The sequence below is a fragment of the Colobus angolensis genome, unplaced genomic scaffold (genome assembly GCF_000951035.1).
Source record: "Colobus angolensis palliatus isolate OR3802 unplaced genomic scaffold, Cang.pa_1.0 Scaffold95, whole genome shotgun sequence".
Classification (NCBI taxonomy): Eukaryota; Metazoa; Chordata; class Mammalia; order Primates; family Cercopithecidae; genus Colobus; species Colobus angolensis.
In genome coordinates this window covers 5,707,102-5,732,588 of record NW_012123487.1, presented here as the reverse complement: position 1 = coordinate 5,732,588, position 25,487 = coordinate 5,707,102, and the positions used below count along the sequence as shown (strand labels likewise).

At 35.9% G+C, this 25,487-nt stretch overlaps 1 protein-coding gene across 1 annotated transcript in view; it reads right to left on the bottom strand.

The window, feature by feature from the left end:
- Positions 1-25,487, bottom strand: part of ABCA12 (ATP-binding cassette, sub-family A (ABC1), member 12) — a 228,171-nt gene that overhangs the window by 64,326 nt on the left and 138,358 nt on the right. The window contains exons 16-26 of the mRNA XM_011932359.1: positions 22,763-22,927; positions 22,237-22,447; positions 21,132-21,271; positions 18,512-18,631; positions 14,995-15,085; positions 12,382-12,561; positions 11,534-11,849; positions 8,487-8,601; positions 1,530-1,859; positions 377-446; positions 154-288 (exon numbers count right to left, since the gene is read on the bottom strand). Of these exons, the coding sequence (XP_011787749.1) occupies positions 154-288; positions 377-446; positions 1,530-1,859; positions 8,487-8,601; positions 11,534-11,849; positions 12,382-12,561; positions 14,995-15,085; positions 18,512-18,631; positions 21,132-21,271; positions 22,237-22,447; positions 22,763-22,927 (1,873 nt within the window). The remainder of the gene's footprint in view (positions 1-153; positions 289-376; positions 447-1,529; positions 1,860-8,486; positions 8,602-11,533; positions 11,850-12,381; positions 12,562-14,994; positions 15,086-18,511; positions 18,632-21,131; positions 21,272-22,236; positions 22,448-22,762; positions 22,928-25,487) is intronic.

The window sequence follows — 25,487 nt, the reverse complement described above, 5'->3', positions numbered from 1 at the left end:
CAGAGGGAGACTCCATCTCAAAAAAAAAAAAAAAAAAAAATTTTTTTTTTAATTTAAAAAATTTGTGCAAATAAAATATTAGAACACATTATTAGTTGATTTATGTTGAAGTTACACATAAAAAGCATATATCTGTAGGAAGCATATTCATACCTGGGAAGACATTCCTGACATACCAAGCAATAAGGAAATAAATGAAAGAGTCAGCTAGGATTAGACAGCACAGCCAGCCAAATGAAGTGGTGTCATCCTGAACTGGTGAGCTGTACATATTTTCCCACTGAAGACCTAAAAAGTGAACATAAGTGTTTATTCTTCTGTGACACACAGCACAGTTGTGAAAGATAAAATCCAGTTTTAAAGAAAGGGGACCCACCAATGCCCTGTTCTTCATATCGTGCAATGTATTGGCTTGCATAACTGAATGCTGTTGGGGACAGCAGGCTCTGTGAAGAAAGGAAACAGCAATGATAGTTCTTGTAGATTTCATGTTTTTCACCCAGAGGGATCCTAAAATACTTAAAAGTTTGGACATTTGTATAGATAAAATTGATGCTCATTCTCTAAGCAAATTTAAAAATACAGCAGTCCCTTACCAACCACGCTACAACTGTGAAGGAAGAGCAGAGGGAACAGCAGAAAATAAAAACAGGAAAATTACAACTTGTAACCATTTATTAAAAAATCAAAATATACATTTGAACTCATTAAATGTTGCTTGACAAGTAATAAAATAGGTAATTATGGAGTAATTCAGTATTAAGACTAAAATTTACTGAAAACATTAAGGGCCAGAAGGTGTTTTCACTCCATACATTTATTTCAGGTATAGAAGTATTATGAATAAAAATATACTAAAATATCAGTTGATTGAATACTGATAATTGCAACAAATTAGAAATTTAAATATTGTTTGAACCCAAAGTTGTCAATACTAAAGTTATTCATTACTTTTTATTTCCATAAATAGCAAAGTTTTAATATGATGAAATTTGCTTCTGCTTTCTAAATTTCAGTCAGTAATCTTAATGCTTTAATTAAAATTCGTAAATTAATGTAGTGCTTCTGAATTGAAAAGGCAGAAAAGAATTTAAGGTTGATTATATGCTGTCGGTGCATTTGTCTTTACACATTTAAGCTATATTGTATGTCATGAGAACCGTGACAATTGTTCACATATGAGAATAATTCCAATACCAGAGGCTCCAAGATGTTTCAGGAATTGGACCAGAGAGAAGTCAGAATTCTTGACGACCTCTGAAACATGATGTATGACATTTTAACTGTTCTTTCTTTAGGAACTATTTCTTAACAGTATCACATATCATGGTTTTGTAAGCGCTTCATTGTCTTGTATGGTATACAATGATGTAGGAAAAGCTATCATTAGGACATTGAGCTTACTTTGCTTTCACTGAATTTCAAATTTAGATAAGCGAACTTCCAGTTTGAGAATCCAAAAATAAGCAAACAAACAAACAAACAAATATGGGTCATTTCCCACTCTGCCATTCCAACAGTTGACTTACCATGAACACTTTGACTACGTAGCTCAACTCATTCTCTACTGTAACCAGAACAATAAATGGAAAGAAGGCAATGATGTAGATGAGGCTTCCAATCAGAGCTGCGATGTTGGTGTTGTTGAAGAAGACACTGATAAGATAGCTCATGGCAATAACCGAGAAGCTGTAGTCCGAAAAATACAGGAACAAAATGAACCCATTTGTTTTAGGAAGAATATTGCCAAGCTTGAGTATAATGATGAGGATCACGATGGTAACCAGTAAAAATCCGACACTCTCTATAAGCCAGGCAAAAAAATGGCTGCAGGAGTTGACACCCATCATCTTCATGTACTGTAAGAAGAAAAAATGTGAGGTGCTTGTTATGCTGATATTCTCCCAAATAAAAATTATTCCCTGTATTATGCCGAAATGTCATGATAGTCTCTCTGTGTATGGAACTAGGCATTTTAATCATTTACATAAATCAAGAATTTATCCATGCTTGCTATGTGAAATATGCCTATATAAACCAGAACATCTTAGATTATTTGTTCACAGAATGGCACAATATAATAAACAATTTGGATGGTGAGGGTTTGTTTAATTACAGTTCCACTTGATAATTGTTATCCAGCTGACATCTCCAGATTAAACCAATTTAGAATAGATTATCAAATTTATGGTATCCTCTGAATAATTTTACATGATTTTGACATTTGTGCAGGCATGAGCATTTCAAGCTGGTGAAAAACCATGGCTTAACTACTAGTTCAATGTAGAGACTGAGCTCATAAAAATCCATAATTTTTTTTTTAATAAACACTAATGAACAACACAATCAGTATTTATGTTCCTGAGAGAAACAGTATACCTGATTCCTAAGAATTTAAAACACAGAAACTTAAGAGAGCTCTTCCGCCTTTAGCTATAGCCTTCCCATCCTTAACACTTACTGGCAGTCTGGGTCAATATTTGTCATCCTTGTTTTCCAAAACGCCATTTATACATTCATAATAAACTCATGTATCTGAGATCCTCTATACCTCTCTCTCAATTGATATTCTTTGATACCTCAGTGATATCCCCAGAGGCCAAGGCATTCCACAAGGTAGAAAAATAAACCAGCACAATCTATTTGCGCATTAACTCAAAAGGATTCTGAAAGATTTAAAGTCCCCTGGGAACATCACACACCTGGGCCTGTTGGAGGGTAGGGGGCTAGGGGAGGGATAGCTTTAGGAGAAATACCTAATGTAGATGACAGGTTGATGAGTGCAGCAAACCACCATGGCACGTGTATACCTATGTAACAAACCTGCACGCTATGCACATATATCCCAGAACTTAAAGTATAACAAAAAAGTAATAAAAATTAAAATTGAAAAAAAAAGATGTAAAGCCCTGTGGACCTTGGTTTGGTTGAATTTTGTGACACGTACTTTGGTGTAACCTGGATATCCTGGTTTCCAGTTTTAACAATTCATGATTAATGTTAAGCCTATGAACCTAGTATCCTTTAAAAAAAAAAAAAAAAGGAACAAAAGAAATCTCCACTAACAGGCCAGGTGCAGCGGCTCACACCTGTAATCCCAACTGTTTGGGAGGCCGAGGCCAACGGATCACCTGAGGTCAGGAGTTCGAGACCAGCCAGGCCAAAATGGCAAAACCCCATCTCTACTAAAAATACAAAAATTAGCCAGCCATGGTGGCAGGCACCTGTAATCCCAGCTACTCAGGAGGCTGAGACAGGAGAATAGCTTGAACCCAGGAGGCAGAGGTTGCAGTGAGCCAAGATCATGCCATTGCACTTCAGCCTGAGAGAAAATAATGAAACTCTGTCTCCAAAAAAAAAAAGAAAAAGAAATTTCCACTAACAGCTTTATAACCCAATTTTTTCTTTTATCAAAATCAAGGATAGTCAATGCCCCACCCCATTAAACCTAACTTTTCCAGGAAAAAAAAAAAAAATAGTGAATGCACTAGATCTTTTGCTCTACAAGCAAAATAGTGAATTTTACTTTTTGCTTTTGTAACATCACATTTCGATAACTCTGCTGCTCCAGTTGTTACCAGGGAAACAGCTACCTGGCTGCCAACAGTCTAAGCTGTGGGCTTTAAGCTAATCACCACTGAGAAAGAGCCTGTGACTTTCCCTCTTAACTTTGCCCTTTTTCTCACCTTATTCTCTCCCTAATGTGTTTCTCCTCCAAGACCCTGTCACCATTTGTAGTAAAGACTCAACCTATGCTTCCGTGGTTCCATGGAAAGTATGGATCAAAGTAGCATGAAGCACAGGTCACTGTGGAAAGTTTCCCCAATTGCTACACATGCTATCACTGAAAACAAAATTACATTTTAGTGTGAAAAAGACATCAGATATCTTATTCCAGCAATTATTTGCTTGTACCCTACCCCATTTGAAAAAAATACTGTGTCATGTTTGGTGATTATTTCAGAGGTATTCACCTGTTCCAATATGATATGTTAGTCCTTTTTATTTCCCTTTCCTACTATTTGTATTTTCATATTTTTATGCCTATTTGAATATAATTAAGTAGGGGAGTTATGGAACCTATATTACTACTTCCCAAGCTGATATTTACCACAATTTTATGTCGCCTATACAAACATATTTCCCCCCAGTGGCAACATATGTACGTAGGGCACAATGTCAATATATTTCCCAAGGTGGTTTATAAAATATCTAGACCGTATCAAGGCCACAAAATAAAGCTGATGTCACGTGTATAAACATGATTTTCTTCCCTGACAATTGATAGCTTTCTATAAATCACTTATATATTGAGAATATTCTTCATTCCTAGACTTGTTAAAAGATAATTTGGCAGGCTTGAATACCAGGACTAATGGTATTTAATCAATGTAATTTTGAAATTTTTGATACTCAAGATCAGATTCCAGTCCCAGGAATTTGTAAAAGTTAGATGCTGATCATTTTGCTTTTTCCTGAAACAGGGTGAGTTAGGTGCTTCCAAAAGCATTCACTATTTAACATTGTAGCATGAAACTTCAGTGTGAAACTTCAGGATTTTAAGCCACGAGGAAAACAGCTGCTATTCATAAAGAGAAAGAGCAGTGAGAGCATATAAGTCATCCATAAATTATCCAGATTCACTGCCAACTTTGTTGTAATAAACAAGACCAAACTTGCTGATGGAAGGGGGCCCACCGAGAGCGGCCGGCTGTGCTTTCTTGGATGCCATTAGTTCCTCCTCAAAGTGACAGATGTCAGGTGCCAGCTTTGTAATCAGAGAGTCACTTGTCTCAAGCCTCCCAAACCTGCCAGAGCAATTCATCAATATCTGATAACCTGTTGCTCAAAGAAAACCCCTCTGCATAGTGGCCAAAGTCTGCCCAGTTTACAGGAGACAATAAGAAAGAGATTCTAGAAGAGTTTGGATAAATGTGTTGCCACATTCATGAGAAGCTTATGCACAGGAATTGACGTAAATACTGTCAAGAAAAGAAATCAGAAATACTCATATATTTACTTGATAGCAATATCTCATTCAACTCTGCAGAATGTCAAGTACTAACTCATAAGGAATAATAACATTTTCTACCTCGATTTCTATAATTCTATTAACAATAGACATTTATATTATTGGGTTTTTTAGTATAGTATAAAGGATGTTGTGACCATTACTGGAAACGTTTCAAATTCCCACTGGTGGGGTGGATTAGTGTATGTCAGGAAAGCACAAAAAATTGTTTAATGTGAAGCACTAGGGGACTAAAAAATCTTTGTGTAATTATTGGTAACATCTCTGCAGCCCACATATATTTTAGGTTACCTGGCTGAACTGAGAGAATGACTCCAAAATTCTGTCTCCAATAAAATATAAGCACTGAAAGTCCCATAGATGACTTACATTAGATCAAACAGATGAATTGAACTCATAAACCATGAAAATAATGAGAAAAAAATACTCTTCTGTATGTGTTATGAAATCAGATTTGTATAGCTTTATTATTTTAATTTTTAAAAGCAAAGTGCAGAACAAAACCCAATCGAAAGGCATTTTTAAAGTACTTTTTTTATACTACGGGCTTACTTTAATAAGTAAACCTATTGGATTTGTGCTAATTTATTTAACAAGGTAAAGAGATTCGTGGAATCATACCATAACAAAGTCAAAGATAAGTGGCTTCATTGAGATACCAATTAACTTGGTTTTCTTGCCAGGATTGAGAATAATGACAGAAGGAAAAGGGGAGAATATTGATTTTATTTACCTTTTTTGCTTAATTTGAATGAGAAAGAAGTAGGACTTGGGCAGCTTTAGACTTTATTAGAATATAAAAGGATGGTATTAAAAAGTGACTAAGTTTCTGGTAGCTTAAGCGATTATCCATCATCATCTGCAAATGTCCTTAAAAGTCTATGTTATTAAAGTAAGACTATAAGGGTGAAGGTAGCTATGATCTGGAAGAGGATTGGTTGGAAGTCAAAATACTTCAGTTCTACTGCCAGATCTACCATTAACTAGCTCCAAGGTCTTCAGCAAGTCACTTCTCACTTTCTGAGCTGAACCTTATATCTTTAAAAAGGAGTTTAGATGAGAACTGTGGGCAGTGGAGCGAGGCTGAGCAGGAGGCACTAGGGACATCCCACTCCTTCCACGCCCGCCTCCATCAATTCATTTCATAAACACACCGTATTTCTTCGAATTTAGGACACCGTTGAGGATGTGCCATTATTTTACATGCCACCAAGAAAGAAAGATTACTGCCAAATAAATCATGACACCCTATCAAATGTATCCCAATTTCAGAGGCTTTAAAAAGGTGGAGGGGAAATCAATGTCTTAGAATTGATAAAATATGAATAATTGAGCTCCTCCTCTGTTCTGGCAGACAGAGGGAGCTACATTCTGGAAATAAATGTTGAATGAAATCTAGATGGTCAGACTCAGAGAGTTTAAGAGATTGAGCTCGAGTGTATATGGCTGGCAGAATTGGAATACAAAACCTGACATTCTGATTCCAGGTTCAGTGATCTTCCACCATGTCACTTTGACCCCAAGACAAGGGTGGTTAAATTTTAAAGGCAGATGCAGGCCAAATGGAGACACAGAGCTACCAAACAGAAACGGGTTCATAGCTAAAAACATGTCTTTCGCATTTTCAGTTGAGAAATGACTTTTCGTTATGCTTTAATATTTTTTGGTGACATACATAGATGCTTTCAGAGAGCATCATCTTCAAACACGAAATAATACAATGTGTGTATATTGTATACACACGGTTTTATATGCATATATATTTGTATCTATACTGTATGCATACATGCTTCTATTTACTGTTTCTATCACAAGTAATATTTTTAAGGTAGGTATTAATTTTGAAGTAGAAACAGTATCCGTTTCTGTCACAGTTTCTATCTCAAAGGTTTTCTTTACTCTGTGATGATTTGCTTCTGAATACTAAGAGCCTGAAAGAAACCTAGAAGGTAGGGGCTTGCAATCATGATTATGGTTGAAGGCATGGATTCAACTTTCTAAATTAGAATTAGAAAACCATTGCATACAGTCCTGAATACAACAGGACTCAAACTAGTTGATGAGAAGTTTAACAAATTATAACTGAAATATAAAAATACAGCTGTGTGGATCAATCAAAATTCAAATAGAAAAGGTAAAAAATGTATGTTTAAATGCTGGGACAACACTGAAAGCCTAATGCTGAACTAACAGAAATATGAAGCAGCAACTTATATCTTACAGGGAGAAATGATCGATTGTCTAAAAGCATTGTCAAGGTAAGTCTGAAAAGGACAAGTGGATGAACAGGTTCCTCTGACCTCATTATTTCAGAATTCAGCCAGCCCTTGCAATAATTATTGTGCCCCAGTTTTGAAATGTTTCATCTTTGTTTCCACTCCATGAGTGAGTATAAGAATGGACTTGGCCGGGCGCGGTGGCTCAAGCCTGTAATCCCAGCACTTTGGGAGGCCGAGACGGGTGGATCACGAGGTCAGGAGATCGAGACCATCCTGAGCTACACGGTGAAACCCCGTCTCTACTAAAAAAAAAAATACAAAAACTAGCCGGGTGAGATGGCGGGCGCCTGTAGTCCCAGCTACTCGGGAGGCTGAGGCAGGAGAATGGCGTAAACTCGGGAGGCGGAGCTTGCAGTGAGCCGAGATTGCGCCACTGCACTCCAGCCTGGGCGACAGAGCTAGACTCCGTCTCCAAAAAAAAAAAAAAAAAGAATGGACTCATTATGGGATCAGTAGATAAAATAATTTCTACTCAAATACAATCTAAAAACCACATAATGCTTTATCATCAATCCTAAAAAGAAGTAAGATATTTTGGATTTGGGGTTAATGATGAAGAGCGTGCCCAGAAAGAGGTCATGCTTCACACTCTTGGTTCTGTCTTCCATTGTGATATGGTTATTAACCCAATCAGTAGCATAACATGAAATTCTTAGTTTCTATAAGTCCGGAGTCAGTGGGAAATGGAGAAGGTAACTGAAGGAGACAAGATATACTGGAAAGAGAATTTTCTTTGTGACAGCCAAAATGAGCCATACATCTATGTCTATGTTTATAGCTCTATCTAGATCTACATTTGGGTTATTTTAGTTACCATGCCAACAATCTCTCTGCCTGAACAGTTGTTATTGTTGTTATTTAAACTTCCTCTGTTAGATCACAAGTCCTATAGGTAATTTCTTGGGCAAAAAAATTACTCTAAGAATTATCATTGTACTCATCTTTTATTCAGATTTGGTTTTTCAAAAGCACTTATTAAGTGACTTTTATGTCACTTTTTGAGAAAATAAAATATTGCCTTATCAGCTGCTTTTGTGATTTGTAAAAGGTTTTCCTTTCTGTTTAATTCACAAGGGATAAGTTAGGCTTTCTGAGTTTATATAGGCATGATGAAAATCATAGTAATTGTTCTATGAACAGGACTTACTCATAACAAGAAGTGATTTTCAACATACCTCATGAAGCCGGAGGTCTTTCTCATAGACAAGCTTTTTTACAAAGGCAGCTATAAATACAACCCAGGCAACCATAAGCACGATTGGAAGAGAATAAGAGACACTGGTTAGGAAGCTGTAAAACAAAAAGAAAGAAAGAAATAAAAATTCAGTGACCAAAATAATGCCACACTTGCAGAGACTATAATATATAAAGAACTCACTCTCTCTTACATTGAAGTTATGATCCTGTTTTGAAATTGAAAGTATTACCCCATTATTTATGATGCATGAAGCTGATTTAACCCATGGGTCTATGGTTTGTTGTTTTTTTTTTTTATTGTAATGTTTCAAGAGTAAGAAAAAAAGACAGCTCTGGATTATTAGATAAAATTGACATGTTGTTTAAATTGTGTTTGAGTATGTCCTGTCTGGGAAAATAATTACTATATAGATATAATTGCAAGGCTCAAAACCTTTATGTCTAAACTAAATTCTTATCTAAAAGGCAAATTTAAAATGAGATGATTGGTTTACCTAACTAAAAGCTATATCTTCCAAAATTACTGTATTTATATCTACTCTTAGGAAGATCAGTTATTATGAAACTAAATTTCCCAAAATGAAATAAAATCTAAAGCATTCATTTGTTTTTGTTTATTTGTTTGTTTATTTTTTAGTAGATATGGGGTTTCACCATGCTGGCCAGGCTGGTCTCAAACTACTGGCCTCAAGTGATCCACCTGCCTTGGCCTCCCAAAGTGCTGGGATTACAGGCATGAGTCACCGTGCCCGGTCCAAAGCATTTGATTTAAAATGCAGACAAAGAACTTGGATTCCTCAAAGTAATGCTCTGGAAGATGCTTTATACATGGTATAGAAATGTCTATTTTGATGATGTGCTAAACTAGAGAATCACTGAAAGACATCCTCAAGCCCCAGATGTGTTCCTCAATGTCCTGCTCATGATGCCTGAAAGTTAAATTGGAGCGGTTCTCAAAGCACCCAAAGAGATTACTAAAACACAAGTTGCTGGGCCCCAGCTTCTGATTTATTATATCTGGGTGGGGCCATATATTTGCATTTTAAACAACTTCCCAGATGATACTAATGCTGCTGGTCCAGGGACCACACCTTAGTAGTCATGGTTCTGACAATTGATACCCTTATTTGCGCGGAGGCAAAGGCAGTAGATGTCGATGAAAGATTCTAAGTTGCTCTGTTTATATGCTGGGCTCCACTAAAGCTTTCACTTGGAGAAAGGTCCCAAGGCCATTTCCTTTTTTAATCTACAAGGCTAAAAAAATTACCTCCAAGTACTCCAAGAAAAATGTAAATATTAATGAAGCATGAGATCACTATAATTCAGTATCACTTTAGCATGCAGAAGTGTGTCATTATCAGAGTGATGAGGTGTTTTTTGGTGAGGGAGCAGTGGGAGTTGAGGCCATATTCCATTTTTGTTTGGTTTGTTTCCTAGGAAACTGTATGGCATGGGGTAGGCATTTAAAGAATACTTCTTGAATGAATTTTGTTTGGGTTCTGGTGCAGCCTTAAAGTGATTTCTGGATTTAGAACTAGGCAAAGGCCTTCATTCATTAGCAACAAATCCCCTGTAATGTTTCTTCCAAGTGATAGTGTATTTTAGGTTTGGTCTAGTATTAAACAGAAATGCTGGTCTTGTAAACAGAAGGATCACTGTAGTACCAGTTATATTATCTTGGGCAAGTTAATTAGCCTTTCTGGATTTCAGTTTTCTCATCTGGAAAGTATGGACAATAATTCCTGCTCCTACTTACCTTATGAGGTTGTTGGATGAAACAAATGAAATAATATATGTGAAATCATTTTATATGCAACAGTTTATATGTGTGTAAGGCATTATGAACATATTCCCATAAAGAATACAGACTGCACTTATTCTTTAAAGAAACATCCAGGTACCCACCATCCTAGGTACCAAAATTTATAAGGGGAACAAATGAGCAGGTAACTAGATAAGAATTTTAACTTAATTGACCCCATAGATCTTCATAATCTGTGCAAGCCATTGCAGTTCACACATAGTTCAGGCAGCAAAGTCCCCTCCACAACAGCCTCCACAACAGCCAGCTAACCTTGACAGTCCACTTGATGGAATCCTTACCTGCTTCCTCATGCTACTGTTGCACTGGGTTACATTACCTCATCTCATTTATAACTCTTGAAGTAGTCAAGGGAGACAGAGCATTGAAAGAAAGAAAAAAGAAGAGAAAAGAAAAAGCCAATACCATTTGAATTGTATATAAACTGCAATAACTGGGTTGCGTAGCATGTTCAATTCCTTTAAAGTAATAATCAGCCTCAAGCTTTTATATAGGAAGGTGAACTTGAAAAACGTAATCCACTTATTTTTTTAACCATCTACAGAGTGAAGGAAGCATTCAGTGCTACCCAACTGGCAGATTTCTTGAACATTCAAATTGAATTGTCTAAAAGCATTATTGTTACTTCTTTATTCATCAAGGAAAACCACTTTAGATATGGAGGATTCCTAGCAAATGAACTGATAGTACATGAAAGTCTCAGGCAGCACAATATTTATCTCAAATAGTTGATAAAAATGTGTTCAAGATTTCTTTTTTCAATTTGTTTTCTTAAAATTGATCATGTGCTCAGATATTTTAAAATCCAATTTGGGAGCTGGAAGGGATTGTAAGATGGTCTTGTTCATCCCTTTCATTTGACTAGAGGGAGGTAAGCCCAGTAGACAGTGGGTAACATCAAAATCATGCAGCAGTGTACCCAGGTCTGAAGTCCAATTCTTCCCATTTTAGGGCCAGAATTTTTGGAGAGCTAAGGGTTATTATAGATCGTTTGGTAAACACTTTACCATCGTTTTGGTAATGATGAGCAGTTATGATGAAGCTATGCCGTAGAGTGTGAACCCTTTTTCAAAACAAGCATATTACAAAGGTTTGGTGAATGTTATTCCTTTCATCTAGAATCCCATTCATCTGAATGAACGGACTGAAGTGAGTTCTTAGAAAAGTTGTTGATCATTAAAAAGGCTAAAAGTGCACACTTACTTGTCTTTCATGAAGCAGGGATAAGGAATTGCTTGAACCTGGACTGCTGTTTCCTGGGAGTTCCTTCCAGTTTGCAATTCAATGATTGCTCTTTCAATACTATCCTGTAAATAAATAAAAGCCCTGCCATAGATCTGGTTGTGTGATGGAGAATTGTGTGGCCCTGGGGCCCAAATCTTGGTTCTTAGGCTTCTTGTGGTCTGTGCGGTCTTGAGACTCATGCGGATGGTATATTTTATGACAGGAGGAAGAAAGACATTTTCAGAGTCATAGCCTCTGTGCCAGCTTCTGTTAGAAGGAAGCTTAAAAATAACACCTAAAAATAAAATGGCAACAACAGCAGAAAGGTTATTTTATGGTTGACGTTATTCATTGTTTGGAGAGTACACAGAGGGGACAGCCAAACAGTCAATTGAGTTAGTAATGTGACAGTAGGTTCAGGCTCTTAATTTACAGAAAACATGGTTAACTGGAGGTGTCAACCTCAGAGATTCAAAGCTGGAGTTTAAGAATATAATCACCAACTAAGTAGACAGAATAAATGCATCACTGTAAGCCACTTATTACAATAAAAACACTTTTAGATAAATTATCTTGACTGATTATGAGGATGGACTCAACTTCACTCAAACTATGTAATCCTTTTCAATCTTAAGTACACCAACAAAATTAGACATGCTTAGAAATTACAGTTGGTTGCCTACATGAAAGGTTCTCTTTTCTAAGGACATCAAAGGACCTAATGACCCCCACACTAGTTTTCTGAGTTCTGGATGAAAGACGTGAGGAAAGAATTTGGCCAATTATAGTACAAAGAGAAGCTCAAACGCTAATAGAATAGCACTTACTTCCAAAGAGTTCATTGCTTTTGTAGAGCCTTTTAGCCTCTCTCTCCATTTCCTCTATGGTTTTTGCTGCCTGAATACGGTCATATAATACACAAGAGGAAATATTTACTGTCAGGGAAGATAGTGTGTTAAGCTGATCAATGATGTCAATGTTGTTCTCTAATTTCAGCCTTAGAATGTCTAAAGAGGCAAAGCAAAAGAGACAAAAAAAAAATTATGGTCTTGATTCTGGTAGTAATTAGATGAAACACTGATTTTTTTTGTAAACACTAAACTAGATTATAAATAACGAAGGGCTGCAGAATTTACTCTACAAATATCTAGTATTCTACACCAAAGAAAATGGGTCGTTATGCAAATATTCATTGAGGATCCGAGCTAGTTACAAATACAGTAAACCTACGTTCTAGGAAAGATACAAGATAATTTAAAAATATATTTTGTTACAATTTAGTTAACAAAGAACTAAGACGAATACATTTTTTAAAATCTATCTACATGTAGTTAGGACAAAAAAACTATAAATCAGAGATGCGAGTTTAGAATAAGCTAAACAGAAATGCCTGCTTTGTACATGGAATGTGAATGCACAAATTGAAACAAAGGAAAGTCTATGTAGAGTACATAGGACAAATAAACTATATTATTACATGAGCTGTGATATAGAAACATTTAAGATACCTGAAAATATATACCACATAGTTGTGAATTTCTAATACTGTTTGACTTAAAATCTTATGTGAGTTACTACTTTTGATATCTGTATTAATCTGACAAAATGATCAAGATTTCATTTTAGGTAATTACTCTGGAATAAAGGGGACTTAATTTCTCTTCAATTTTATGATTCTTTGTGAGGAAATCAACTGGGACAAAGGGTAAATATGAAATTGCAAGTTAACAAATCATTTGGCCAATTAAATTTTTACTGACTTGATCATCATGAATACTGAGAAGGCTGTGAATATCATAAATCCCTCCTCACAGAACCCAGACATGTCTCTTACATCGTCCAAAATAGGACTAAATTTCTCACAGAAGACAACTTCTTAAATGCACTTCTCATTAGAATTTAAAGTGAAATGTTTTACTTGATGTAGATGTTGGTGGGGGAGGGGTAAATTGTGGTTGAACAGTGGCCTCCAGCGGCCATTGGAAATCAACACAACACCAAAGAATTATTTAGAAATTCTGGTAGATAGGATCATAAAAACACTTCAAAGGGTCATAATCTCTTCAATACTAAGTTACATATGTAATTATACAAGCATAGAGTCTCAATGCTACATTCATTTTAATCTTATTTTAAATTCTAAGCCTCACTTCCTAGTTCAGAAGTTAAAAATGACAAAATTTATATAAGAACATTTTAGTTTAGCCCTGATATCTTAATCAAATAGTTCCTTGCCCAAATGATACTTTTAGAGAATAAATCCACTAGTACCTTTATTTAATCTAGCTGGGTTGACTATCATAATATGTGTACAATCATATACAATACAAATATAGGCATAATTCTTCCCCACTGGTTTAGAACCAAATCATATACGTCCCAGCAGTGCCAGGGAGGAGGAGGGGCACTTGCTCTGCTACTGCCAAATTCTGATGCTCTCAATCTGTTTCTCATACCCATGGTTGCATAGCAACAGTGAATCAGACACAGCCTGAATTAGATGTCTTGCATCCCTTAGGTTGAAGGTGGGGAAGTGGCAGAGGAAATGCATAAGTTTAGACAGCTTCCTTTGATCTTCTGCAAGCTCTTCCTTTTAAATGACCATGTGAGGAGGACCCAACCTTGAATACTGATTTCAGATTATTTTCTTTTGAGTCTCCCCATTGTGTTTTTCTTGCTGTTGCTAACTCTATATCTCTTCCAATTACATTCTGGATTAGTCAAGTGATACTGAGGACAGTGGAGATAAAAATGTTAAATGTAGCCAGAAACAAATAATTTCAGTTTCCCTTGTCCTTAAGGACTTGCCTTTCATCAAGTCACTAAAATAGCAGTGCTCCCTTACTTCTAATAACCTACCCATGAGTGAAGAAAAAAACCTGCATTTATATTACATAATAACAATTTTTTTTTTTTTTGAGACAGGGTTTTACTCTTGTCACCCAGGCTGAAGTGCAGTGGCATGATCTCGGCTCACTACAGCCTCCGCCCCCCGGGTTCAAGCAGTTCTCCTGCCTCAGCCTCTCAAGCAGCTGGGATTACAGGCATGTGCCACCATGCCCAGCTAATTTTTGTATTTTTAGTAGAGATAGGGCTTCACCATGTTGGCCAGGCTGGTCTCGAACTCCTGACTTCAAGTGATCTGCCCGTGTCTGCCTCCCAAAGTACTGGGATTATAGGTGTGAGCCACCATGCCTTACCTGCATTATAATTATTGAAACTAACTACAGACACTGAGCTTGTAAATAATCATGACTACTTGTAATTGTACAACTAACTGGGAAGAAGATGGGGGGACATATCCAGTGTCTCATTTTTCTTTGAATAACTAGCTAGACACTAAATACAGAAGAAAAGGGGGAAAATGTTATCATATGGAACAATGTTGTTTATATTTCCGACATGACTCATGAACAAAAGCTTTGTGAATTTGGACTCACCGAGTTCATCTATCTGTTTCAATAGTTCAACAGCATCAAGTCCCACGGAGAATTTTACGAAAACTTGCACAAAAGGGTTCCTTAGAGTATTCTAACAAATAATAATTAAAAATCAGTTTCAATACAAGAAAAATCATGTTTGACATTGTCTCTCTAATAACCACCACAGTGAAATGCAGTAACCAGAACTGGGCATGATCAATGCACTGTCTTGCAAAGGCTCACAGAGAAATCCTTGAGAAGAAAAGAGAAGATTGGGGATTGGTAATGACTTGACAGGCTGGGCTGTTGCTTGTCCATAGATACAAACTGGTCAGCATGCACAGTGGCCAGATGTGACTACAATTATCAACATTAGAAAATTATATTCAATTTAACAGAATTTTTCCTCGTAGGTATATTATTCCTTTTTACCGTATACTATACACAATGTTGTGATTCATGGTTGAACTTTGTTCACTTGAAACACAAACAGCTCTCAAAAATCATGATGTCTCCTTGGAATCTGACATCACAACTGATTTGTATTCAAGTTCTACTACTTCCTAGCCCAAAGCTTTCAGCAAGTACCTTTTCCAATTTCGGGTAACCTTTCAGTGAAGTAGGTAAGAATGGCTCATCACATCAGAATAGTCCATTTCGATTATTATATTATTTTTGAACTGTCATAAGTGCAACTATGTGAATATGAAAGAATACATTGATGATAAAACTTTAAATTCTATCAATGCAAAGACTGAAAAATTAAAAGAAAAACCTAATTGCTTTAAAATATAAAGGCCTTTCTAGCTATTTGCCAAATTAGAAGACATAACTTCTACCACTCTAGGAGTGCTATTAGCTAAAATCTGTTGAGCTCTTATAATACCATGTGCTGGGCACCATCTTATAGAGTTTAACTTGACTTTCTCACTTTGTTTACAACATTTTGAGGTAAGTGCTATTATTACCTCTAAGTAATAGATGACAAAGCTAGGGCTAAAGAAGCTATGTAAATTCTCCTAAGGACACACAATTAATAAGGGCTAGGGGAAAAAATGAAGGAGAGAATTCAACTCAATTAAAGAAATGTTTTTTCATCATATGTGTAAATTCATGGCCTGGTTTTTATGTAAGCGAGGCTTGATTGTCCTTTTAGAGCCCAGTTTGGTACAACGTATTCTCATGTCCTTCTTACTAGTGTCTTTTGTTTTATTGTCATGGGGATGAATGATTAAGAATAACGTACTAGTCGGGCACATATATAATAGAATTAGTTTGCTAAATCCATAGCTACTGAGGGTTCTAAGAGCAGTTGGTGGCATGTTGACTGATGGCTAGCTACCATGCAGCTACATGCTGTGATAACAGTCATTTAAGGTCTGTTTATCAGGAATTAGCCTCTGCATCTTGGAAAATCTGTATCAGAGCATTACTAACAAATAAAGTACTGTGTTAGTTGCAATGTGGAGACAATCCACTAAACCCTATTTCAATTCTCCCATCACTCCTTTAACAATCAATCATATGACATCTAATAATAGGTACAATGTATATTATTTGGGTGATGGATATGCTAAAAACCCTGATTTGATCAATACTAATCCATGCATGTAGCAAAATGCACTTGTATCACATAAATGTATAAAAATTTGAAAAATACCAAAACACCGAATGCCTCCACATATGTGATCTTCACAAGTCTGTCATTACCAATATACTAATTTTAGAGATCCATAAACTGCAGTTCACGTACTTTAAGTCATTCACCTAAGGGTTCAGAGTGGCAAAGCCAATTCTTGTGCCAGAAGTTTAAAATTTCAAATTCTGTGCATATTTACAATATTACATTTTTCCTTAATAATTGAAAATAATTTATTTTGTTCTGGACAGAATCAAGATCCTTCCATTAAATGATGATCCCTTTATGAACACAATCCCAGAGATTCTAGCAAATCACTGTACTTTAAAACCATTATGTATAGAACATGTCCTGTTAATTTACCACTTTAGCTGACAAAACTTTTCTTAACAAAATAATTTGTGGCTTTTTTTTTCTCCTCAAGGAAAAAAAGTCTTAGGAGAAAATAGCAATGTATTGTTTAGGAAAATATATTTGTCATGAAGTACTATCTAAGTAGCCTTCGTTATCTGAGACTCACTAGAAAAGACCACTTAAAATGAGCATGCTTATAATTTGAATCAAAAATTAATAGGAAATTGTGGGGAAGACATTTGATGAAGAGTTTATATTTATTAAATATATTAAATATTGTAGAAATTTATTTAATCCTTTATGATAAAATTTGGGTTGTAATTATAACTGTGCATTAATTGTTAGTCAAAACAGAGACTGAATAAAAGCACCTTTGGGGTGTAACTTTTGTGACCATCTCATATCATATAATATCCTTCATTCTAAGCTCAGCTTCCTAAGCATGATCATAAAAAGGGGCATTATTTTCCCAAAAATATTTTAGGGCTCCATTAATCTTCCAAGGGCCTCTCTTTGATATGTAAACCATTCTCCTGAAGCTCCTAGGTTGTCACCATTCCTGCCAATTTTCTTTTCTCCAACTGATTACTGGGCTAATTCCGCCACTCCATCTTCAGTTGTCAATAGCTCTGTGATTGGAACATTTCCCCACATTATTTGCATCATCTTCAGAAATTCCTGCCTTGTTGTTGTTTGTTTGTTTGTTTGTTTGTTTTGAGACAGAGTTTTGCTCTTGTTCCCCAGGCTGGAATGCAGTGACACAATCTCAGCTCATTGCAACCTCTGCCTCCTAGGTTCAAGAGATTCTTCTGCCTCAGCCTCCCGAGTAATTTGGATTACAGGTGCCCGCCACCACATCCGACTAATTTTGTATTTTTAGTAGACATGGGTTTCTCCAGGTTGGTCAGTCTGGTCTTGAACTCCCAGCCTCAGGTGATCTGCCCTTCTCAGCCTCCCAAAGTGCTGGGATTACAGGCATGAGCCACCACACCTGGCCTAGAGCACTTTTTCCAGTGATAACTTTTGCTTCCTTATGTGGCCTTAAACGTAAATTCAGATAAATACTTTAATGAGAACACCTTGTATATAACATGTTAAACTGAATTTGGAATTTATTAACACGTGTCATAAATTTCTACCATGGAATTCCCCAGGTTTAATGTTCTCTAGCCTATTGGTATTTTAGGAATTCTGGTTAAGATAGCAAAGGAGAGTAATTTAAAGCAGAGATATCAATGCCAAGCATTTTTTATAGCATTTTACTTTTGAAATCCTGATTTACATCACTAGTTATGTCTCTAGATCAACTTGTAAGATGTCTTCTCTGAATTACAGAGGAGCTGCAGTACCAGAGGTGAAGTTAGCCAATTATGAACGTGAGTGATAGATCAGTTACCCTGTCTCAGACCTTTTCTCTGGAAGAGAGGCAACTTAATCTGTTGAATATGGAAAGTTACTCTCTTCCCATTCACAGAATGAAGGCAATTAAAATCTCAAAGAATTCAAATTCCTATTAAGTTGAATGACAGAACCATCTCATACCTGGAGCATTGGAATTGCCTGGTTTAACAGATGGAAGGAATTCATGAAAAGTGGCGACTTATCCATCCACTCTTGAGATTTTTCTCTTAATTCCGCCAGCTGTCTCAGAGTTACGTTGGACTTAATGACAAAGAAATAAAAGAGGTGAGATCCATTAGTATTTTGTCTATATTTCAACAAGGTATCTTAAGGTTGTTTTGTTACATAACTTCAAAAGACAGTTCTAAAACATGAAGTTAGTACAGAAATTTGCCAGAAATTTCCCACATGGTCAAAAGTTTCAAATGACAGCTTTTATAGGGTCAAGTTCATTTATAAAAATTCTCCATAATTTAGGGTTTGATTCATGTCCAGAGTGAGTTTACAGCCAAAATGAAAGCATGACTTCTGGAGTTCTTACCAGTTTTTCATTTTTACCAACGATCCACTTAACTTTACTACTAAAGAAACATCCTAGTTCAAGGATAGCAGGATATTCTCATGTATTGCTGCTGAGAATAGATGTGTTAGAGGTTTTTGGAAAGCAATTTGACAATGGCTATTAAAATAAAATATAATATCCTTCAGCCCCTCAATTCTGAACATTCATCTTATTGAAATAAAAATACTGCTACATAAAACTATATACACAAAAATGTTTGTTGCCACATTGTTTGCTTTAGCAAGAAACACACACACACACACACACACACACACACACATAACATTGGAAACAAAATTAATGCCCAACACCTGATGATTGGATGAGTAAATTCAGTGTTATAAAAAAAAAATTGCAATCTTTAAAAAGAATGCATTAAATTATACCTATTGAGTTGGAAAAATTTCCACAATGTATTCTTGTATGAGAAAAACTATATACAGAAAAGGATTAAAATGTAGTATCATTTTAATAATGCAATGACCTCAAAGGACTCCGCATATGAATATACGTGGTATAATAATCTATAAAGGATTGGAGTAATAGAATAAATTATAGGAAGATGCATATATGAATGCTAACATACATTAGTTTATATGAAAGGAAGAATAAGATCAAGATAAGAGGAAAAGGGAGGTGAGAACCAAGTACAAAAGGGGGAAAAAAGACCACGCTTAAAACATAAGCTCATATGCTGGTGAGGTTGTGGAGAAAAAGGAACACTTATACACTGTTAGTGGGAGTGTAAATTAGTTCAGCCATTGTGGAAGACAGTGTAGCAATTCCTCAAAGACTGAAAGACAGAAATACCATTTGACTCAGCAATCCCATTACCAAGTATATATTCAAGGGAATATTGGTCATTCTATTATAAAGATACATGCATGCATATGTTCATTGCAACACTATTCACAATAGCAAAGACACTGAATCAACCTATATCCCTATCAATGAGAGACTAGATAAAGAAAATGTGGTACATGTACACCATGGAATACCACACAGCCATGAAAATGAATGAGAGCATGCCGTTTGCAGAGACAGGGACGGAGCTGGAAGCCATTATCCTTAGCAAACCAACACAGGAGTAGAAAACCAAAAACCACACGTTCTCACTTATAAGCGGGAGTTAAATGATGAGAACACATGGACACAGAGCAGGGAACAGAAGCGGGGAGGATGGGAGGAGGAAAAGGATCAGGAAAAATAACTAGTGGGTACTAGGCTTAATACCTGGGTGATAAAATAATCTATACAGCAAACCTCCATGACAGAAGTTTACCTGTGTAACAAACCTGCACTTGTACCCCTGAACTTAAAAGTTTAAAAACAAATCAACAAATAAATGTTCATTTAAATTGAAAAACAAAATTCATATGTAACTTAATTTATGCAAAACTACATAGGAATATATAATCCGTAGAGCAAATAAGGTATTAAATCACAATTTTTATGAAAATGGACAGAGATCAACTTGAATGTTCTTCGATAATAATGATCTCTGTCCACTATTCTGTAGAATATAAACATAATGTTATGTTCATACAATTATAGTTTAATGGCCAAGTAATGGTGAAACAGATTTTTCTTTTACTTTAGCTCTGTCATTTTAAAAGTACTAAGTTTATAATTCAAATAATTAAAGCCAACTTTAGAATGAGAGGGAAATACTATTATGGTTAAATGAAGTAAATGGTAAGTATAGTTAATAATGTTATCTTATTCGACATCTATCTTCTATATAAATGAGACGTTAAATTGTACAACTAAATTGTACAACTAAATACGAGGCCAAGAATCTATACTTCAGGGATTGTTTTTGTTCCAACTAGTTATATAATGCTCAATATTACTTTTTCTAGTACGATAATTTTTACATACTTTGAAAGTTAGACACCAGTTGTAGAGAACTTTTCTGCTTTTTGAGATAAATGGAAAAATCTGAGGTCTTGCTTCGACTAACCTCATTCTCAAATGTTAACATGGTTCATGTCTCTTCAAAGGGCTCCCACCCAATCTATGCTGCTTGCACATATCCAGGGCAGAAGTTGAGAGTTTTACTAACAGTTTCAGAAAGCCAAGGATAATAGTAATAGTGGGTAAGATATAAAGAAATGAGTCAGCTAAAGTAAATTTGGAAGTTGACTACTTAAAAAAATCTTCATACTCAAAATAGAAACTGAGTTATAATGGTCAAACCTTTTCCATTATTGCCTTTGTGACTGGGTTATATGGTGCATACAAAATTCTTCCCAACAACATAGGTTTCAAGAAAGCCCAAATCACAGGTCCAGCAGGCATGTTGATGATGTCTTTATAAAGGGAGAAGCAAAATGGCGCTGGAAGGAAAAAGTGAAATAAAACCATTTAATAGATGTACTTCAAATCTATTTCCTCACAGCAAATTGACACAGATTATTCCTATCACACACAAAAATACACGCCCTAGTACTTCCTATATTATTAACAGATGTGAGGAATCTGGTGTCAAAGAAAGAGAGCATAGTAACAAATCTTTTTTAGGTGAGAAAGTTTAACCCAATAAGTAAGCCCAGAATAAGTGATGGCATTTTGCCAAGAGGAGATAGAAAACATGAAAGCCACATTTCAGAATGCCTAACAGATCCTTTTCACCAGCATTTACTTTTAAAAAAAAATACACAAAACCAACCACTGGGATAGTACCAGATACATAAGAGCTGTTCAATAAATGTTTGGTGAATGAATAAAAAGATGAATAAATGAATCCAATTGCTATACTAGACACTCATATATTATTTGAATGAGCTCACTCATCACATTTTGCATCTCCAAGTTTATAGATCAAGTAAATGGTTTTGATGTGCCACTAAACATTTATGGTTCTGCTGCAGTCATGCAACTCTACCATGTGTGATACAAATTCTAATTCTAGAAAGTTAGGAAAAAAATATCAACCCAAAAAGATTTAAGGCAAGTTTTTATATTGTCTAGAAGGCTCAGTGTTGACTGACAAAATCTAAGTGTAGTATTGTAGTTAAGATGACAGTCTTTATAGCAGAGTACTTGGGTTCAAATGACAGCTCAGGCACTTCAAAGCTGAGCGAAACTGGCCATGTTACCCTCCTTGTACTTCATTTCCCTGTGCTAAGATTAGTTAATGTATGTAACATTCTTGACATGTGGTAAGTGCTGTATAATTATTTTCTATTTTTATTCTTGGGGAAAATGAATACTTCATTTATCATACAAAACTAAAACAGAATAGAAAATATTCTTATTGTCATTAAGAACAATTGCCATGCTTATTTTGAAGTATACTCACTGGTTTTTATGGGAATTCCATATTTTGAAGCAATTTGCTCTTTACTTAATTTATAAGTCAAAAAATCCTTGGTGTGGTTGCCTTTTGGCCTCTGGGAAGAGGGCAGCATGGCAGTTAAATATTCAGTGGTAATTCCTTGGGAACATAATGCTTGGGAGATGGTGCTAAATGATCCTTGGGGTGTGTTTATTCGGTTGCTTCTGTACATCGCCTGTGAGACAAAAATCCACGATTTATTGACCCTATGTGAGCTTTAGATGCTATTTGAAACAACAGAGTAAGAGAACCTGATAATACTTAGAGTATCCTTACAGTTTCCATAATTCCTTTTATACGTGTATCCCAAATGTAAATGAAGAACAATAAACTTCACTAATAAAAGTGGCAAAAATTTTTGTTAGGTAGAAGAGTTTTCTTGTAGGTGGTTTTTTTTCCAATGTACTACAATCGAAGCTGAATGTATTATAACTACTCAATATGACAGAAGGCGTTTTTCAACAAGAACATTACTGGGTGACTTTTCTACCTGTGTTAATGGAACACTTCTGGGCAGATGCATTTGTTTCAGGGATCTCATTTTGTCTAGCAGCGGATGTGTGCCGGAGGCCATCTGATTGAGAATCTCTCTTAGTCTTATGAAGAGCTCCATCATCTTTTCTACTGGCTTTTGATCTTTCCTCGGGAAAAACACCTAACATAAACAGAATAAAAATAATTGCTTTATGTGGAAAAATGGAACCCTCATGCATTGTTGGTAAGGTTGTAAGAAGGTACAGCCACTTTGGAAAACATTTTTGAAGTTTATTAAACAGTTAAATGTAAATTTACCACTCAACCTGACAATTCCATTCCTGGGCGTTTATCTAAGAGAAGTGAAAACACGTCCACACAAAGGTTTGTATGTGAATGTTTATAGCAGCATTATTTACAATAGCCAAAAAGGGAAAACAATTCAGGTGAGTGGACAAAGTATATATTCTTAAGATGGAATACTATTTGGCAATGAAAGGAAATGAAATACTGATACATACACAACATGTAGGAAACTAAAAACAAATTATATTAAGTGAATGAATCCAGGCAAAAAGACCACATATTTCATGATTCAATGTATATGTAATATCTTTTTAAAAAGGCAAATCTACAGAAACAGAAAATAGATTAGAAGTTGCCTGGGCTAGAGATTGAAATGAGAGGTAACTGCAAAGAGACATGAGGTTTCTTTTGGAGGTAATGGAAATGTCCTAAAAGCAGGTAATACTTTTAGGTATTACCTAAAGTATTGTGGTAATAGTTGCACAATTCTGTATATTTACTTAAAAAAAAAATCATTGAGTTAATCACTTAAAATCAGTGATTTTATGGTATATAAATAATGCCTCAATAAAGTTGCAAAAATAGATGATTTTATACGTCATAAAGGCAAATGTCAATTACATATTTCTTCATGTATACTATTGCTCAAAAATAATATAATATGCACCTAAAATTAAAATAAAACTGTCAAAAGTCTTATATGATTTATCAGACTAAGTCGTTTTAATCCCATAATGCTTATGTGCTACCGGAAGAAACACTGAAAATGTTTTAAAATTTTAATGTAATTTTTGTATCCTCTTATTTCATTTATTCAGAAACATGAATTGAGTGCCTGCTGTGTTCCCAGCACTGGGTGAGGTGATGGCTATGCAGTGGTGGTCAAGCTGGCACCATCTCGGTACTCAGGGAACTTTGATCTATTAGGAGGAACAGATATCAAACAAGCCAATGAACCAAAGGCTGGAGCATATGAGAAGGTAGGGAGTGTTTAGCTAGGAAATCAAAGGAGACCTTCCAAAGCAAAATCTCAAAGAATGAGAAAGAACATACCATTGAAAGAACAAGAAGAGGAAGGGCATAGGCAGAGGGGCAAAGCTGTCTGAGGTCCATGAGGAGAGAAAACTCCTGATATTTCCAAGGAAGTCAAAGACCAAGATTATGAGCACAAGATTCATCTGGAGAGGTAGCTTTGTGTCCATATCTCCCATACTGCACAGCTCTCAGTCATGAAGATATGGTTACCTCAATAGCAGAGCTCCTAATTCCAAACATATTTTGAAAATTAGAACCAACCTTGGTTTCTATTTTCTACTGCAGTTCTGCCAAAATTCTAGGCTGTCCCACACTAATGTGAAATAAATTGGCATGCCCATGTTTAATGGCTAGACTCAACAGCAAATATTTAGTTTGATATCTGCTCTGTGGAGGCATTATAAAATTAGAGTTAAAATTTTAGGTGGAGTAATAATAATTTCATGTCACATGTATTGTAGGTTATAGTTTATGTAAAATAACCATTGGTTGAGTTAATGGGTATTTGCTGCATTTCCCAATGGGCCAGGCACTGTTCTTTGCATTTAAAATATTTCAGTGAACAAAGAAGCCCCTGTGGAACGAACATACTAGTGGGGGCAGACAGCACACACGTTTTTAAAATGGGCCAAGCATGGTGACTCATGCCTGTAATCCCAGCACTTTGAGAGGCCAAGGTGGGAGGATCACTTGAGGTCAGGAGATCAAGACCAGCCTGGCCAACATGGTACAATCACGTTCCTACTAAAAATGCAAAAATTAGGCAGGTGTGGTAGCACACATCCGTAATCCCAGCTACTCAGGAGACTGAGGCACAAGAATTGCCTGAACCCAGGAGGCGGAGGCTGCAGTGAGCCAAGATGGCACCACTGCACTCCAGTCTGGGTGACAGAGAGACTCTGTCTCAAAAAAAAAGTTTAAAAATGAAAAAGTAATAAAAGATATAGTTGGCTGGAAGTAAAACAGAAACCAGAATAGGAAAAGGGGATTTAAGAGTGCCATAGGTAGCATTGGTTGCATTTTAAATAGGGTGGTCAGAGTAGACCTTACTGAGAACATCCATGTTAAGCAAAGGAAAAAAAAAATAGCCTTGCAAATCATGTGAAGGGTTGTCTCTGGAGTTGCGCCACATAGCCAGGGTCCAGAAAGTAGCCAAGCAGGTAATGAGATTTTAGTGATGAGGAATCATTGTGCAGATCATGAGGCCCTTGTAAAATTTGGGGGTTTACTTGAATCAAATGGAGATCCACTGGAAAGTTTTGAGCAGAAGGGTGATATAATGAGACTTTAAGTTTTTTTTTTTTTTTTTTTTTTTTTCCCCTGAGACAGAGTCTTGCTCTGTGCCTAGTCTTCTTTCTAATGGCTTATTGTTTTCATACCTTAGTTAGAAAGCATTTACT